Here is a 15,807-nt window from a genome sequence, read left to right as displayed (position 1 = left end):
TTTTTTTCTCTAATTTGTCTGTTCCTTTTGTTTTTTATTTCATTTTTTTTATTACTCACTAATTTTTTTTGTGATCCTTTTTTTTTTTAAATATTAGTGCAGATCATCAAAATAAAAATCACTTCTTTTTATTTCACTTCACAGGTTTCAATGGGTCTTGTTAAAAATTACCTGCTTGACGATAAGCATTTCGCTTATATGTGACATAGTAACCGAAGCTGATAAGGTGATCACTAGGTTTAGGTGACTTTCAAAAGTTGGACCTAATTTTTCAATGTAACCATAGACTTTCTTAGCTTCATGACTTTGTGTCCTGAACAATGGACTAAACAGAATGACTAATAATAATCATTAATTTCACACCAAGTCGGTACTGTAGTAGGCAACCTGTCAATTAGATTGCTAATACATTACTTCATCTTGACACTCAAAGATAAGTCTTTCAACGGAAAAATTAATTGAACAGATGGCGGATACCTGCATTCTATTCATTTTGTTGTTTACAATTTTCGCCACACTAATTAGTCACCGATTAGGTAAGTTACTTTTTTTTCTTTTGCATGACATCAGTTTTGGCAATAGTAATTGGATTTTTTTAAAGATTTTGTTTTTTACCGATGTAAGTAAGTAAGGTAGCCTTTTCAGACCTTGCGATCTATAGTGCAGATAATGTCTAGGTCATTTGTTTCTGTGGCCCACGGTTGTGGCCAGCACAACGACCAACCACCTTTACTTTTTCCCCAACTAGTGTCTGGTACCCGTTGGAGCTTGGTGAACTCAGAGGCACCGATAACACTTTAAATAATGGAACAAAAAAGAGCACTCATTAACTCAAGTTTGTTTCTTCTTTGACATGCTAAGGATATAGTCTATACGTTTTAATTAATTGTCTTTGAAAAAGTTCAGTTACTCCTAACATCAGAAATACATTTGTAGATTTCAGTAAATATTCAAAACAACAACAAATAATTTTAGCGGCAGTGGAAAAAAGTTGAGAGGGGAAGGGTGTTGATATAGCATGGCTAATATTTATGCTTGTGCATAGAGTCAGTTGTCGCGTTGTCTTATGCTGAATCTACAATATACAATTCATGGTCCTGACCACGCATTAATACATTTACTCACTCATGATAATGATCACTAATGCTCTCACTTGCATAGACCATACAATACGAAAATTTAATCTCTTCTTACATAACTTAAGCACTGGACAGCTAAGACATTTTCAAGATCGGTTTAATTTACAATTATTATTTATATTTAATTCGCAATTTCTACCAACAATGTCTTCGAAAACCGACATTTTAATGTCTAGAGTACAAAACAATAATTCCTTCCGCTTAAGAACATTAACACTTTTTTGGTGCGTAACTTTCTTTCGTTCCATTTTAGTTATCTATATATCACACATCTAGATCTAATATGATTCTCCTCTAGGTGTAGATAGTTATCAGTGTGTATGTGAGGAATTATCCTTAGATCATTGTGATTATCAAACGTGTCTTTACATCTGTATGAAAGCGTGTAGGTGTGACTTATTATTATCATTTTAATATTAAATGACAAAAACAAAAAGACCTCTGTTAAAAAAAAAAGAAGGAAATAGCATTGTTTTGGTAGCTGGAGATAACATTGAATTATTCCAAACTTTTAAGTATCTCGGTACTGTTTTAGATAATAAATCAAATTTTACAGGAAACACAGATACCACCCAACAAGTAATATAAAAAGTTGTTTTCCTTAATACCACGCTTATATTTAATCACTCTTATGTTTACATTTTTAATTCCATTTTTTTACCACTTTTACTCACCCGATCGTCATCAAATTTTACATATAAGCTCATGCTCGATGACAGCACATGAATCATTAAAAAAAAAAAAAAAATTAGTAACAATTAGTCGTAATCAATTAATTTTGTTTTTATATATAAGCGTCCCGAGACATGACGTTAAACTGCGCTCCTCTTTCCTTAGCACTTTTGGAGCTCAAAAGTGCCCTACTTCTTTTCTATCATTGTGTCTGCCTCCTCTTTTTCTCAGTCTGACTTCATTGATCATCACTCTGTCTCCTTATCTTTAAAATCTCACTACGTCCTAGACCAGTCCGTTTGCCGTGGATTGCGACGGGTAAGGGGGGGGTGGATAAAGAGATCCTGGTGTTTAAGTGGTGGCTATCTGAGGATAAACCACCACAGCACAATACTTTGGCTCCAAGTTCCCATAGACCTGAGGCCCAGATGGCCCGCTCTGGGTCAACCGGCTGGTCATGTCTTCGACCTATGCTGAAGGGCGGTGGCTGGAGGGTCAATCAGGGAGCTGCTGTATCGGACACATGTCCGATGCAGCAGCTGACTGAGTATAGCACCTGTGTAGCCCTGGCGGGATCATTCTGGACTTCCGAATGGCCGTCCCCTAGTTGGACTCGATGGCGGGTGGGGAGCACAGGTGCCGAATCACTACCTACGTATATGGACAAAAAAAAAACACACACAAAACTACTTGCCCCAAATTTGTGTCTGGGCAAGAGGCGAAGAACAGAGTTTAAAAAGGTGGAAGTCACAAAAAGCTGTACTACCTGGCCATCATTTTTGATGGTCAGGTGCACAGAGGAGGGGAAAAGCCTGACAAAGCTGAGCCCTTTTCTCATTTACAAGGGACTTAAATCAGTAGTGGGAGAGCCCAAGAGTGTATCAAAGCTGCATAAGTCATCAGAACCTCTTGTAGAAGTCGATAGTAAGATACACTCTGATGGGCTTCTAAGATGCAGAAGAATCTGTGATCACCATGTGGAAGTCATGCCACACAAGAGTCTGAACACCAGCAGAGGTGTAATCAGCTCTAGAGACCTGCTGGAATGTTCCGAGAAGGAAATAGTGGAGGGCATTGAAGGAGTCACCCATGCCCAGCGCATTACCAGGCGCAGGGAGGGTGAGGAGGTCAAAACCGCCACTATTATCCTCACATTCGGAACTAGGACACCGCCAGAGTATGTGAAGGCAGGATACCTATGAGTTCCAGTGAGGCCCTACATACCTAACCCCATGAGGTGCTTCAATTGCCAGGGTTATGGACACGGCGCGGCAGTCTGCAAGAGGAACACTGTGTGCGCCAGATGTGCTTGAGAGGGTCATGAGGACAAGGGCTGCACAGCCCAATTGAAATGACCAAACTGTCACGCTGGCCACTCAGCCTACTCCAAGGACTGCCCTGTGAGGTTGCCGTGCAGGAGTACAAGGCAATTCGGCTAAGATAGGAAGATCCATAGCCACACAGACGGACACATTGACCCCACCACCCCCTCCTCCTCCTCCAACTCAGAAGAAAACACCGCCAAAGAACACACCTCCAAAGAGACAAGAAAGCCCTGTTGCCATGCTAATGAACAGGTTTTCTGTGCTCGCTGATAAGAGCATGGAGACTGAACAGCATGTCAAAACCAACACTCCGGAAGAAACCGGAGACATCATGTCTGACACAGGTTCTCCTCAGAGAACCCAGCCAGACACCCCAACCTCTACTGAGTTAGAGGTTGACCAACTCCCTAAGGGGAGAAATCAAAGCGGATGCCCGAGATGAGGAAGGAGGAAATAACCTGCGCTCTAACCAGAGGGATCTCCCCTCTCCAGAGAGAAAGACTTCCCCCAAAAGGGGGTTGTCCTCCTCTCCATCCAAACCCAAGAATAAAAATAGCAAGGTTACTGGAATAAAGGGAAATCTCTCCGGGGGCCTCCCAAAGGCTTAATAGCTCCAAGTAGGTCAATTAGAATAAGCCATGGATTCCAGAATAGTACAGTGGAACTGTAGAGGCCTCAAGGCGAATTATGAAGAAATGCAGCTACTGATGGACTCTGAGACTCATGTAGCTGTCTGCTTACAGGAAATATTTCTGAAAGATAGCATCAGGTTCCGATGCTACATTGCCTTCAGCAAGAATGTTGAGGATGCAGAGAGAGCATCAGGTGGAGTCTATATCCTTGTGAAGGACAGCGTCCCCCATGAGAGGGTAGAACTACAGACCACACTACAGGCCGTAGCAGCTAGGATAACCCTACACAAGGTTATCACTTGCTGCAGCCTGTATCTACCACCAGGCGCTTCTTCAAACCCAACAGACATGTGGGACCTATTGAAACAACTCCCCCGGCCATATATAATCCTTGGGGATTTCAATGCTTATAACGCCATGTGGGGATCCAACAATACTGACACAAGATATCTTCCTCTAACATGATTTATGCATACTTAATGATGCATCACCGACCTACTTGCACCCAGGAACTGGATCTCTCACATGCATTGACTTCACCCTATGCGTCCCCGGACTTCTGGACGACTTTAAATGGTCAGTTAGCAATGATCTAAGGGGAAGTGATCACTTCCCAATCATCATTACTAACTATCTCCCCTCATTGGGACGACGTCAGCGGTGGAAACTGAATAAGGCCGATTGGGAACAATTCCAAAAAAGATGCTCCGAGGGTATGACAAAATATCCTCGATGAACATAACCAAGCTGATACTTTTGCTAGCAAACTACTTAGTATAGCCAGGAAAGTTGTACCCCTAACCTCCGCAAATCCAAAACGGCCTAGCAAACCATGGTTTGATACAGCTTGCAAAAGTGCTATTGGCGATAGGAAAAAACGACTGGCTGCATTTATAAAGAATCCTTCCCAGGAAAACCTAAAGCTATTCAGGATAGCTAGAGCAAAAAGGAATTCCTGGAGAAGTTTTGTCGGCAGTCTGGATTCCAAAACTTCTGCTAGAGCGGTTTGGGAGGCAGTAAGGCGGATCAAAGGGAAAGAATCAAATGCAATAGGGCATTTGAGAAACCAAGGACGAACTGTTACGTCCCCGAGAGATATAGCTGACTGCCTTGCATCCTCAATAGCAGATAAATCATCCACTGCACACTACACGCCAGAGTTCCAAAAAGTCAAAACCAGGCAGGAAAGGCACCCCATTGATTTCAGGTCAGAGAACAATGAAGACTACAACAAACCGTTCTCGCTTGAGGAACTGAGGGACTTGCTGGACAAGTCACATGACACAGCGCCTGGAGAAGATGAAATCCATTACCAGTTCCTCAAGCACCTTCCCGAACCCTCATTGGCAGTCCTGCTAGGGGTCTATAACTGTGTGTGGCAAACAGGCGCTTTCCTAAACAGCTGGAGGAAAGCCACAGTTATACCGATACATAAACCGGGAAGAGACGGCTCTGACCCAGCTAACTATCGACCAATAGCACTAACAAGCTGCATCTGCAAAACCATGGAAAGAATGTAGGCTGGTCTGGTACCTGGAGAGGAATAAAGTGATCTCCAACTACCAGTGCGGATTCCGGCAGGGGCGGACAACAACTGACCACCTGGTAAGGCTGGAAGCTTATATAAGAAATGCATTACTCAGAAGAGAACATCTAGTAGCTGTATTCTTCGATATAGAAAAGGCCTATGACACAACCTGGAAACATGGCATTCTACCTGACCTGGAGCTTATGGGGCTTAAGGGACACCTTCCCCGCTTTGTGGGGGAATTCCTGAAGGACTGAAAATTTCAGGTTCGAGTGGGCAACTCTGCTTCTGACACTTATGACCAGGAAATGGGTGTATACCAGGGCAGCATTCTGTCAGTCACTCTGTTCAACATTAAAATAAACAGCATCATAAATGATAATTGATGACTTTGTCATTTTTAGCGGCCCCCGTAAGGGGAAAAAGCCGCTATTAGGTTTGTGCAAAATGTCCGTCTGTCCGTCTGTCACACTCAGATCCCGAAAACTAGAAGAGATATGAAAAATATTATTTCACCATTATATGCGGCTTGAAAAGTTTAGGCGCATCGGCTTCTTTTGGTTTTCTAAAACAAACCGTTTAATATTTATATTTGTTGTAAACATTTCTAGTACATTTTATAAATATATTTGACTTACTGATACTGAAAATATACTTTGCATATTTATATTTGTTAGCATATTGTAACATTGCCTCCCTTACATTTACGTTATTGTTTTAGAATTGGTGTTTTTTTATGAAAAAAACGCTTGCATAATTATTAATTAAAGGTGTTTTTTCTGGTCAACTAGAAAAAGAAAACATTAATTTTTGTTTATAAAGGCTAAGAATGCACTTTGTATGTAAATATCACGCACATTTTTTTAATGGAATTTTTTATGCATCGACTTTCGTGAAGTAGCGTAAAGCCCGGCATTGACATGGTCAGTTTCTGAAACTTTTTTTAAAAAATCAGATTTTTTAAATTTTTTGTTTAGTGCCCCCCATTAGAATAAAAGAGGTTTATTTTTGTGCGTTTTGTCTGTCGGTAGGGTCTGTCCGTCACGTTTAGATAAAATAAAAGAACTCTAAAAGCTATTGAAAATCTGATTTACCCTTTAATGTTCCTTCCGTAACATCTCAATAGTTTTAAATATCTAAAATTGATTGTTCCTGATTTTTTTGTGCAAAACTAATCAACGCCAACGAATGTTTGTTTGCTCTTCTAACCTATATTACATTCAATTTTCATGCTTAAACATTGCAAAAACACATTATCAATAATATGTTGTTTCGTTTTTTTATGTAAATAGCTTATTAGTAATGCTAAATGAAAATCTCTATACTGACTTATATTTCATTAAGTGTAAAAATCTTCCGGATATTGTTTTATAAAATATGAATTATGTAAAATGATTGTTTGAAATCGCATAATTGACTAATATTACACTTATATTCTTTGACATTGCGTCACTATAATTTGATTATCGATATCAAATTGTTCCGTATTTTCATCTTTAAACAAATTTAAAAAACTATCGATAATAGGTTGTTCAGGGCTTTAAAAAAAAGTTATTTACTAGAATTAATTACTGAAAATCACTTTTTAGACATTTAATTTTCTTGCTGAAAATAACATAAAAGATTTGTAATCGATAAAGAATGTTCCGGATTTTGTTTTGAAAAGAAATCGACTTACATTACTTACATTTTCTTACAAATCATCGCCAAAAGTTTCCGAATTTTATTTAAAAATCTACTAACGCCAAATAACTGTTTGAACTTCCTCGTCTAATTGACAAACAAATAATCTTCTCATTTACGAAAAAATGTTGTTCCGGATTTTTATGAAAAATATTTTAACTCACTTCTCTCTTACAGTACATTTAATTTTCTAGCTAAAACATTACAAAATCTAATTATGGTTAATATTATGTTCCGATTTTTAAGGAAAACAACATCCAAACACCAAAGTAAGGTATGAAAATCTCTCCACATGGCTGTAGTGTTTTTGCGCCATTAAAAGATGAACATTACATAATACATAATAATAACGAAACTAAAGCAAACATCCTAAACAAATACTTTGCATCAGCATTCTCAGCCCCAGGAGACAAAGACATATTACTGAATTTGAACCAAGTAGACAACATAGAAGATATAGTAGTACAAGAAAATGGAATTCAGAAACTATTAGCCAACACCAAACCAAATAAAGCGTCTGGACCTGATGGTATTCCAACTAGATTACTCAAAGAACTAAGCAATAAGCTAGCCCCAGTGTTCAAAATACTCTTTCAGGCTTCACTTAACCAGTGCAGAGTACCAAAAGACTGGAAAGAAGCTAATGTCACCCCCCCCCTCCTATTTAATTACAAATCAATGCTGAAAGATTATCTAAAATCGCTCGTCTGACATTGGCCTATTGTACATATCCGATAGATGTCATGCCGTAATGTGTAATATGTCTAATTGTCTCTAAAGTCCCGGGTTGTTTGTTTTACATGTTTCGGATGTTCCTTCAGAGTTGAAGATAGTTTACTTCCTAGTCTAAACCTCCTGTAGGTTGACGGGGGATGGAACATGCAGGGTTTGAACCAGGGAACCATCGATAAAATCGAACGACAGTCCAGCGCGCAAACTGAAAGACCAAGCAGGGATCGCACCCTGCTCGTTGCCATCCTCCATCGTCCAGAGAGAAGTTAATTATTTTAAACTTAGAAGGAACACCCGAAACATGTTAAACAAAAAAAAAACATTTTTTACAACGGCAAATGAATCTTTGAAACATTATTACTTTTGACCATCAAAATTAAATCACCTCTTGAATATTCCTTCTTGCGAATAGGCAGATCCGACAGGGATCCGACTCCGACGGGGGTCGCCTCTGAGTTTTTGTGATAACACAAACTCTCTTTGTAATCTTGTAACTTATGGGAAAAACATGAGAAAGAAAATTACAGTTAATAAATTATGTGATGTCTTATCTCATCGTCCAACGCGTCATGCATTCAGTCATGCATATTAACCAATGACTTAAATTCTGCCAAGTCACTGGATTTCCTCGCTAGCTCAGGCAACCCATTCTATGCTTTAATAGCACTAGGGAAGAAGGAGTATTTATACAAATTTGTCCTAGCATATGGGATGAGGAATGTGACTTTATCTTTGTGTCTTGTGTATTTTATTAAATTTTGTTTTTGTATTTGAAGATTATGGTTTAATGTTTTATGTATAAATGCTACTTTACTTTTGCGTCTTCTGTCCTGAAGGCTTTCTAAATTTAGTGATTTAACTAAAGTTGTTACTCTAGTCAAATGTGAATATTCGTTTGTTATGAATCTCACTGCTCTATTTTGTGTCTGTGCCAGTTTCTTAATGTTTTCTTGAGTTGAGGGGTCCCGAACAGATTATGCATATTCTATTATTGGCCTAACCAAGGTTAAATAACATTTTAGTTTTATGTTCTTATTTGATTTATAGAAATTTCTTTAAATAAACCCTAACGCTTTATTTGATTTTTTTGATAGTTTCATCAATATGGGGATTCCATGACAGTTTTTCATTTATTAAAACACCTAGGTATTTTGCGTTTTTAGTTTGTGTTACTGGTTTGCCATGAATAAGATAAGTGGAATTATTTTTTTTTAGCTTTTTTGTTACTCTTAATAACTGACATTTTTCCGAGTGGAAAGACATGTCATGCAAAATATGTCAAATGAAAGGCGTTAAAAAATCAGAGCACCATTCTTAAAGGTAGATACACCAGAAAGACCATTTAGTAAGATTGCGATTGATTTGATTGGATCTATGCCGGTGATATCAAATAGGGTAATGGATATATTCTAACTGTGATAGACGTGTGCTCAAGATTGCTATTCCATTAAAAAGAATTAAAGCCAGGGATATAGTACAAGCATTATATACATTATTTACAAGGTTTGGATTTCCTGAAGAGTTACTGTCAGATAGGGGCACACAGTTCCACCGCCAACTAACAACAGCATTTTTGAAAATGTTTGAAATTCTGCAAAGTTTTACAGCCCCGTACCATCCGAAGAGCAACGGTACTTGTGAACGTTTTACGGCACTTGAAACCGTTATTGAAAATAGCAGATGACAATCCCAAAGAATGGGATGTGGCATTACCCTCAATCCTTTTCACACACAAAGAGAGCCGCAATGTAACCACGGGGGTTTTCGCCATTTCAAATGGTTTATAGAGGAAATCCACGAGGCCTAATGGCAATACTAAATAAACTAATACTCCCACAAAAACATGTTGGAAATAAGGAAAGTTACGATATCGTGACAGAAACCAGAAATCAGGTTATAAAGGCTTGTGAAGAAGCGAGTAAAAGTGTACTAGATAAAAATGAATTAACACAGTCTAGGGTGAATGAACACAGAAAATTGACCAAACTAGAAGCAGGCCAAGAGGTTTTGGTATTACCAAAGGATAAGGGGAATATTTTTCACAAAATAGTTAGGTTCTTAGGTCATTAGAGAAGCGTTACAGAAATAAATAGATGAGCTACTTAACAAGGAAAATTAGTGATGTGGATTATGAAATCAATATTGATTCAAGGCTGAAAATATTTCATATGGATATGCTAAAAGAAATTAGGCCTCGACAAAGAAGTGAAAAAATCCGTTAAGATGACTCATTGGTCATGGGTGCATCCGTGAGTATAGAAAATGAGACATTACCATTTGAACAAAATAAACTCCACACAACTCCCCAATGGCAGACCTTTTGAAACCGTAAACCATATCCTCTTTGAATGTCCCTCCCAAATCCACCTTAGGCAGTACCTACTTCCACTACAGCCCAACATAACCAACACCCTCTATGTCAGTGCTGAACAGCTGAAGAAAACAGCACACTTTTTTTCCTTGGCACAGTATGCAAAAGAGCTCACAGCTCAGCAGCAATAAAGCTGGCTAGAAGAAGAAGAGGCAGAGGAAAGTTTGGGACAAATATAAACAATTTCAACAGATTTCAGTCAAACATGGAAAGATGTGAAAGTGACTGGAATCTTGTCAGACAGAGCTTAGGAAGTTACACCATTATCGGAAGATTTTAAGAACATTTTTACCGATCTACGAGGAAGAACGAACATCATAGAACATGATATCAAATTGACAGGCAGAGCCCTGTCACAGTCCAGTTTTAGAACCTCTGTGACATGAAGTGACACTCAGTCACCTATTGTAACATTCCGTGCGGGCAAGCACGAGGTTATGTGAATAAGTTAAAGGACTCTGAAATAAGGGTCAAAGTTAGTTAGTGAAGAACTCCAGCAGAGAGTGGATGTACGATTTTCTCTGTCTGTAATATGAATGAATATTAGTGAATTTGATTTAATGTTAACTTGAGAGTTTTCTTTGGACTTGTATTTTGAACATTTCATAGATGTGACTACTTATTCCACATGGCATGGACAGCCAGTATTTATTGGTGTATATTTTGTGACGGCTGAAGTCGCCAGTATTTTCTGTAATTTATCCTATATATAATAAACGTTAAGTCTGCTACCAGTGTGTTCATCAGTAATTATAAATGTTGTCATTGGAGACTTTAGTATATTAGTAATGTTGCGCACTTGCAAATCTAGTGTGTCTAATAAAGTACATCGTTAAGAGGAGTATTATAGTCGTACCAGAAGAGGTACCTACAACACACGGACACACCCACGCCGCTACGCCTACAGCCAAAACCAGGTAGCGACATTTGGTGGCCAGTTTGGTAGCCAGTATGGACCTACAACATAGGTGACATTTGGCCTTTGGTGACCAGTAGAGGAGTCTTAAAAGGATCTCAATCGCCTCTATAGTAAACAGCGCAAGACTACACGTTAGACCGGTACTTTTTTCTCAAGATGGCGGCTAACTAAACAAGTACGAAATCCAGCCTGCCCACAAGATCCATTCAAGTAACACCTGCATCCTGAGATCCATTCAACGCCAACCCTGTTCCTACATCTACCTCTGACATCTGTCCGGTGTGAAACAGAAGACGACTCGATTCCTATCTAGAGCTGCAGATGTCGTCTGAAAGAAAGAGCCATACCAGTCAAGACATCGCTTGATGACACTAATCACAGATACACCGCTTCATCACTAGTGCTCGCCACTATTCATCATTGGCACACTCGCACCTTGATATGGTCGTACCTACTTGTGATCTTCCCAATCATCGTGGATTATTATTTTGGATTACTTGACAGAGCATTTGAGCATTTGAGCCATCTTATGGCATTGAACTGGATTATTTTTCTTCTACCACTTTAATGCTCATAGTAACTTGTATTCTTAAATTGGATTACTTATACATGGATTATTATTCTTAAATTGGATTACTTATAGTATACATGGACATGGATTATCATTCTTAAATTGGATTACCTATACATGGATTATTAGCGAACCACCCAAGCTATAAGAGGATTAAACTACACTAGTCGACAAGAAAAGAGTCTGTAAGTCACTATTAACAAATTAAATACATGCATATGATTATAAAGTACATGGATTTTGCCTTGATGTAGCAGTAATTAAACTTGATTGTTAGTAGAGTTAGTAATTGATAACTCTTGGCATTTTGGAGCCATATTTTGATTTCATTTTTCTAAGTGTTCTTTTAAGGGTGGCTGGAGAGGGACTATTGTATGAACTATCATAACAATAGGATCTATTAGGGTCTATCCTATTTGTTCTCTAACCTCTATAAGGCCCAATGCGTTTGAGGCTCTCCTTGTTGGTACGGAGGTCATAGAATATAGTGGGAAATTATTTATCTAGCTGTTGAGTCTTGTTTGTATTTCTGTCAGTGTACTTAATCTGTATCTATATTGTTGTTTGTTTAAAAGTCCTGTATCCACATATCTGTATCTCTCTTGTCACATTTCTACTTTTTATTAATTTCTTTAAAAGCAGACTGTGTTGTTCTCTATATTGTTTCTGTGTTTGTCCTTTTACTTATACATATATTTTCTTTCTTTTACTAATTTACATTTTTTTTACTATTTTACTCTGGCACAACAGCACACATGTATAACATATATTGATATTTGTGAATATTGAATTTGAATAGTTTATAATTGAGCAACTGAGTAAATTTTGATCTAGATCTATACATTGGACAATTATCACTACATTCTTTCATTACATTGTAACCATTGATTGAATTTTTATATTATTGTGTAATATACACATGTTAAATAATTGACACACACTGTATTGACAAGTATAACACAGTACATTCCTTTCTCACTTAATTAACTACACAAAGCATTAAACATGTCTTCCTATGACAAAATTCTAGAGCTAGTGAAAGTCATGGAACTAGAGGGGGATAAAAAGAGGGAATTCATAGAAAGAGAGCTAGCAAAAATAGAAAAGAAAGAAAGGGAAGAAAGAGATAGGGAGGAAAAAGAAAAAGATAGAATAGAAAGGAAAGAAAGGGAAGAAAGGGAAGAAAAGAAACAAATTAGTGATAGGGCTGAAAAGGATAAAGATAGGGAAGAAAGAGCTGCTGAAAGAGCTCATCAGAAAACATTAAAAGAACTAGAAACTAGACAAAAAGAACTAGAACTAGAAGCTGCCAAAACAAACCCCAGCATCAATACCCAACAGGCTACAACAAAGCCATTCATCTCTAAATTCCACAAATATAATGCAAAAGATGAAACACTTGAAAACTATTTAGTCCAATTTGAGCATATAGCCTCAACCTATAGTCTTAACAATGAGGACATGGCCAAACACCTACTAGCAAATTTGTCCGGAGAACCCCTCAACATCATTTCCACTTTAACTGTAGACCAAAATAAAGACTATGCAGCAGTAAAGACTAGATTATTAGAACACTTTGGAAAAAATTCAGATTTCTATCGTAAGTTGTTCAGGGACACTAAATTGAAAAAAGATGGGGACGTCAACAGGATAATATTCGACATGAGGACTAACATGATAAAATGGTTAGAGCTAGCAAAATGTGACATCAAGGACCCGACACAAATCCTAGACATGCTACTTATTGACAATGTCCTCAACAACGTGACAGACTTAGTTTTTACTTTCCTGAAAGAAAAGAAGATCAAGACAGAGACTGAACTGATAACGAATCTAAATCTATTTAAAGACAGTCACCCTGGACACACGATTGACAAAAGAGACCTACACCAACTAGTAGCCACAGCAACAACATTCAACAACAACAACAATGACAAATTCAAATGGTCCAACACCAAGACTTGTTTCAATTGTGGGAGAAAAGGTCATGTAAAAAACCAATGCAAAGCTCCTATAAACTACAATAACAATTACAGATACAGAAGCTACACTAGTTTTTGCAACCCAAACAGCTACAAACAAAACAACAATAACTACAATAATAGACCATATAGACTACACCAGAGTGCAAGTCCCAATGAAAGAAGAAATTTTGCAAACAGTTACCAACACAATAGCTATAACAGAAACAACAGACAATCTAGGAGGGACACATACAACAATCAGTCTAATAACCATCTACACAGAAATAATAATAGTCATGACAATAGAGAAGAATTAACAGCCTACATGCATTACAATAAGCCAAAATTGAACCTATACCCCGCATACGTAAATGGAATTAAAGTAGAAGCCCTCAGAGATACAGGAAGCAGTGCAATATTAATAAATTCAAAACTAGTAAAACCAGATCAAAAACTGCCAGAAAAGATCAAACTTACATATGCCAATCAAAAGAAATTTGATATTTGTGATACAGCCAGAATACACCTAGATACCCCTTGGATAACTGGAGAAGTAGATGTTATTATTTTAGATACACCAGCACAAGATTTAATAGTTGGCAATGTCAATGGTGTAAATGATTTAAGTAAAGAAGAAATTATAGAATGGGCAGCAAAAAAGGGTGAAATTTGTGAACTATCTGCTGCACAAGATACAAGTCCTACTACAAACCACTTAACTAATGATAACATTATTAGAGTAGAGAATTTATCAAGATACACTAGATGGCAAACAATTATGGGAGAATTCAGCAATGTAGCACATGTTAAATGGGTAGATATAAGAACTCAAGATAGATCACATAAAATTGCATTTGTACACTTAAACACAATAGAGGATTGTTATAGAATTATTAAAGCATTCAATAATAAGTTATTTAGAGGAAGATATATTAATGTGAAATATGAAAATGTTTAACTTCACAATGTAATTAGAAACAACCATTTTCAATCAGGTCAACCTGACATTTTTTCTTGCCATGATGCAAATAGGTCATGACACTTTATTGTTACACTTTTCTTTTGGGTCATGATGACATTTATGCTTATGATCAATAACAGATCATCTATTTTCTACTCATTGTATTTTATTGTCAACTTGTAATATGACAAATACCAGATGTGTTTATTTTGTGTGTATATATTGTATTTCATTACTGATTGTGCACAGCAATGTAAACAATGAGATGTAAACAACAGTGAACTACTTGAACTGTTGACCTAAATTTTTTTCATAACAACTCACAGATGTAAATATTGTCTAAAATTTTTTACACACCTGAATACTACAATGAATGTTTATAAACATGGAAATTTGTTTACTATTGTACTTCAATACTACACTCAGACTATTTATAGTAGTCTTATGCAAGGTCAACCTTGAACTGGATTGACATGTATCTGAAAATTTTTTTTTTCCATTTTTCTTGATGATGGCAATACTTAGAATAATATTTTTACACAGCACATCACAGTTGTAAATAAATATGAAATTTTTTTTTGTAATCATTTTGAGTAAATTTACTCAGTGTGTCAAATGATACACATTGATAATGTTGTGCATCTACAATTATAGTAAAACATTGGATGTGGAATAACTTGTATATTTTTTCCTTTTTTATATTGATTAGCATGTGATTGTTTGTACAAATTTTTTTTTCTCTTTCAGTACAAATGTATGCATAAAGTTTGTTAACACTTGATGGAGGTACTTTTCATTACAATTAATGTTACATTTCAGTGATTTTGCTCTCAGTGAATTAAGTATATAAATGATTTTTTGGACTCAGTAATTTATATGATGTTATACATAACTACTAAGATTATATAAGATGACATGAGCAATTGGAGTGAACTTACAGCACTTGATAGAATAATGGACTAAGCTCATATATATTTGTACAGTGATATTAATGTAAAATATATTTGTCAAAGATTTTTGGTCAAAAATCTTTTTGGAGTGTGGGGCGTATGTCACAGTCCAGTTTTAGAACCTCTGTGACATGAAGTGACACTCAGTCACCTATTGTAACATTCCGTGCGGGCAAGCACGAGGTTATGTGAATAAGTTAAAGGACTCTGAAATAAGGGTCAAAGTTAGTTAGTGAAGAACTCCAGCAGAGAGTGGATGTACGATTTTCTCTGTCTGTAATATGAATGAATATTAGTGAATTTGATTTAATGTTAACTTGAGAGTTTTCTTTGGACTTGTATTTTGAACATTTCATAGAT

The 15,807-nt window shown here is 37.0% G+C and overlaps 1 protein-coding gene across 12 annotated transcripts in view; it reads left to right on the top strand.

Annotated features, from left to right (window-relative positions):
* Positions 1-15,807, top strand: part of LOC106059943 (disintegrin and metalloproteinase domain-containing protein 10-like) — a 149,841-nt gene that overhangs the window by 30,386 nt on the left and 103,648 nt on the right. For all 12 annotated transcript variants that reach the window (XM_056033727.1, XM_056033733.1, XM_056033731.1 and 9 more), the window contains one exon: positions 145-536. In XM_056033727.1, the coding sequence (XP_055889702.1) occupies positions 467-536 (70 nt within the window). In that variant the 5' untranslated portion in view covers positions 145-466. The remainder of the gene's footprint in view (positions 1-144; positions 537-15,807) is intronic.

This window comes from Biomphalaria glabrata, chromosome 6, assembly GCF_947242115.1.
Source record: "Biomphalaria glabrata chromosome 6, xgBioGlab47.1, whole genome shotgun sequence".
Taxonomy (NCBI): domain Eukaryota; kingdom Metazoa; phylum Mollusca; class Gastropoda; family Planorbidae; genus Biomphalaria; species Biomphalaria glabrata.
This window is presented reverse-complemented; position numbering and strand designations above follow the sequence as displayed.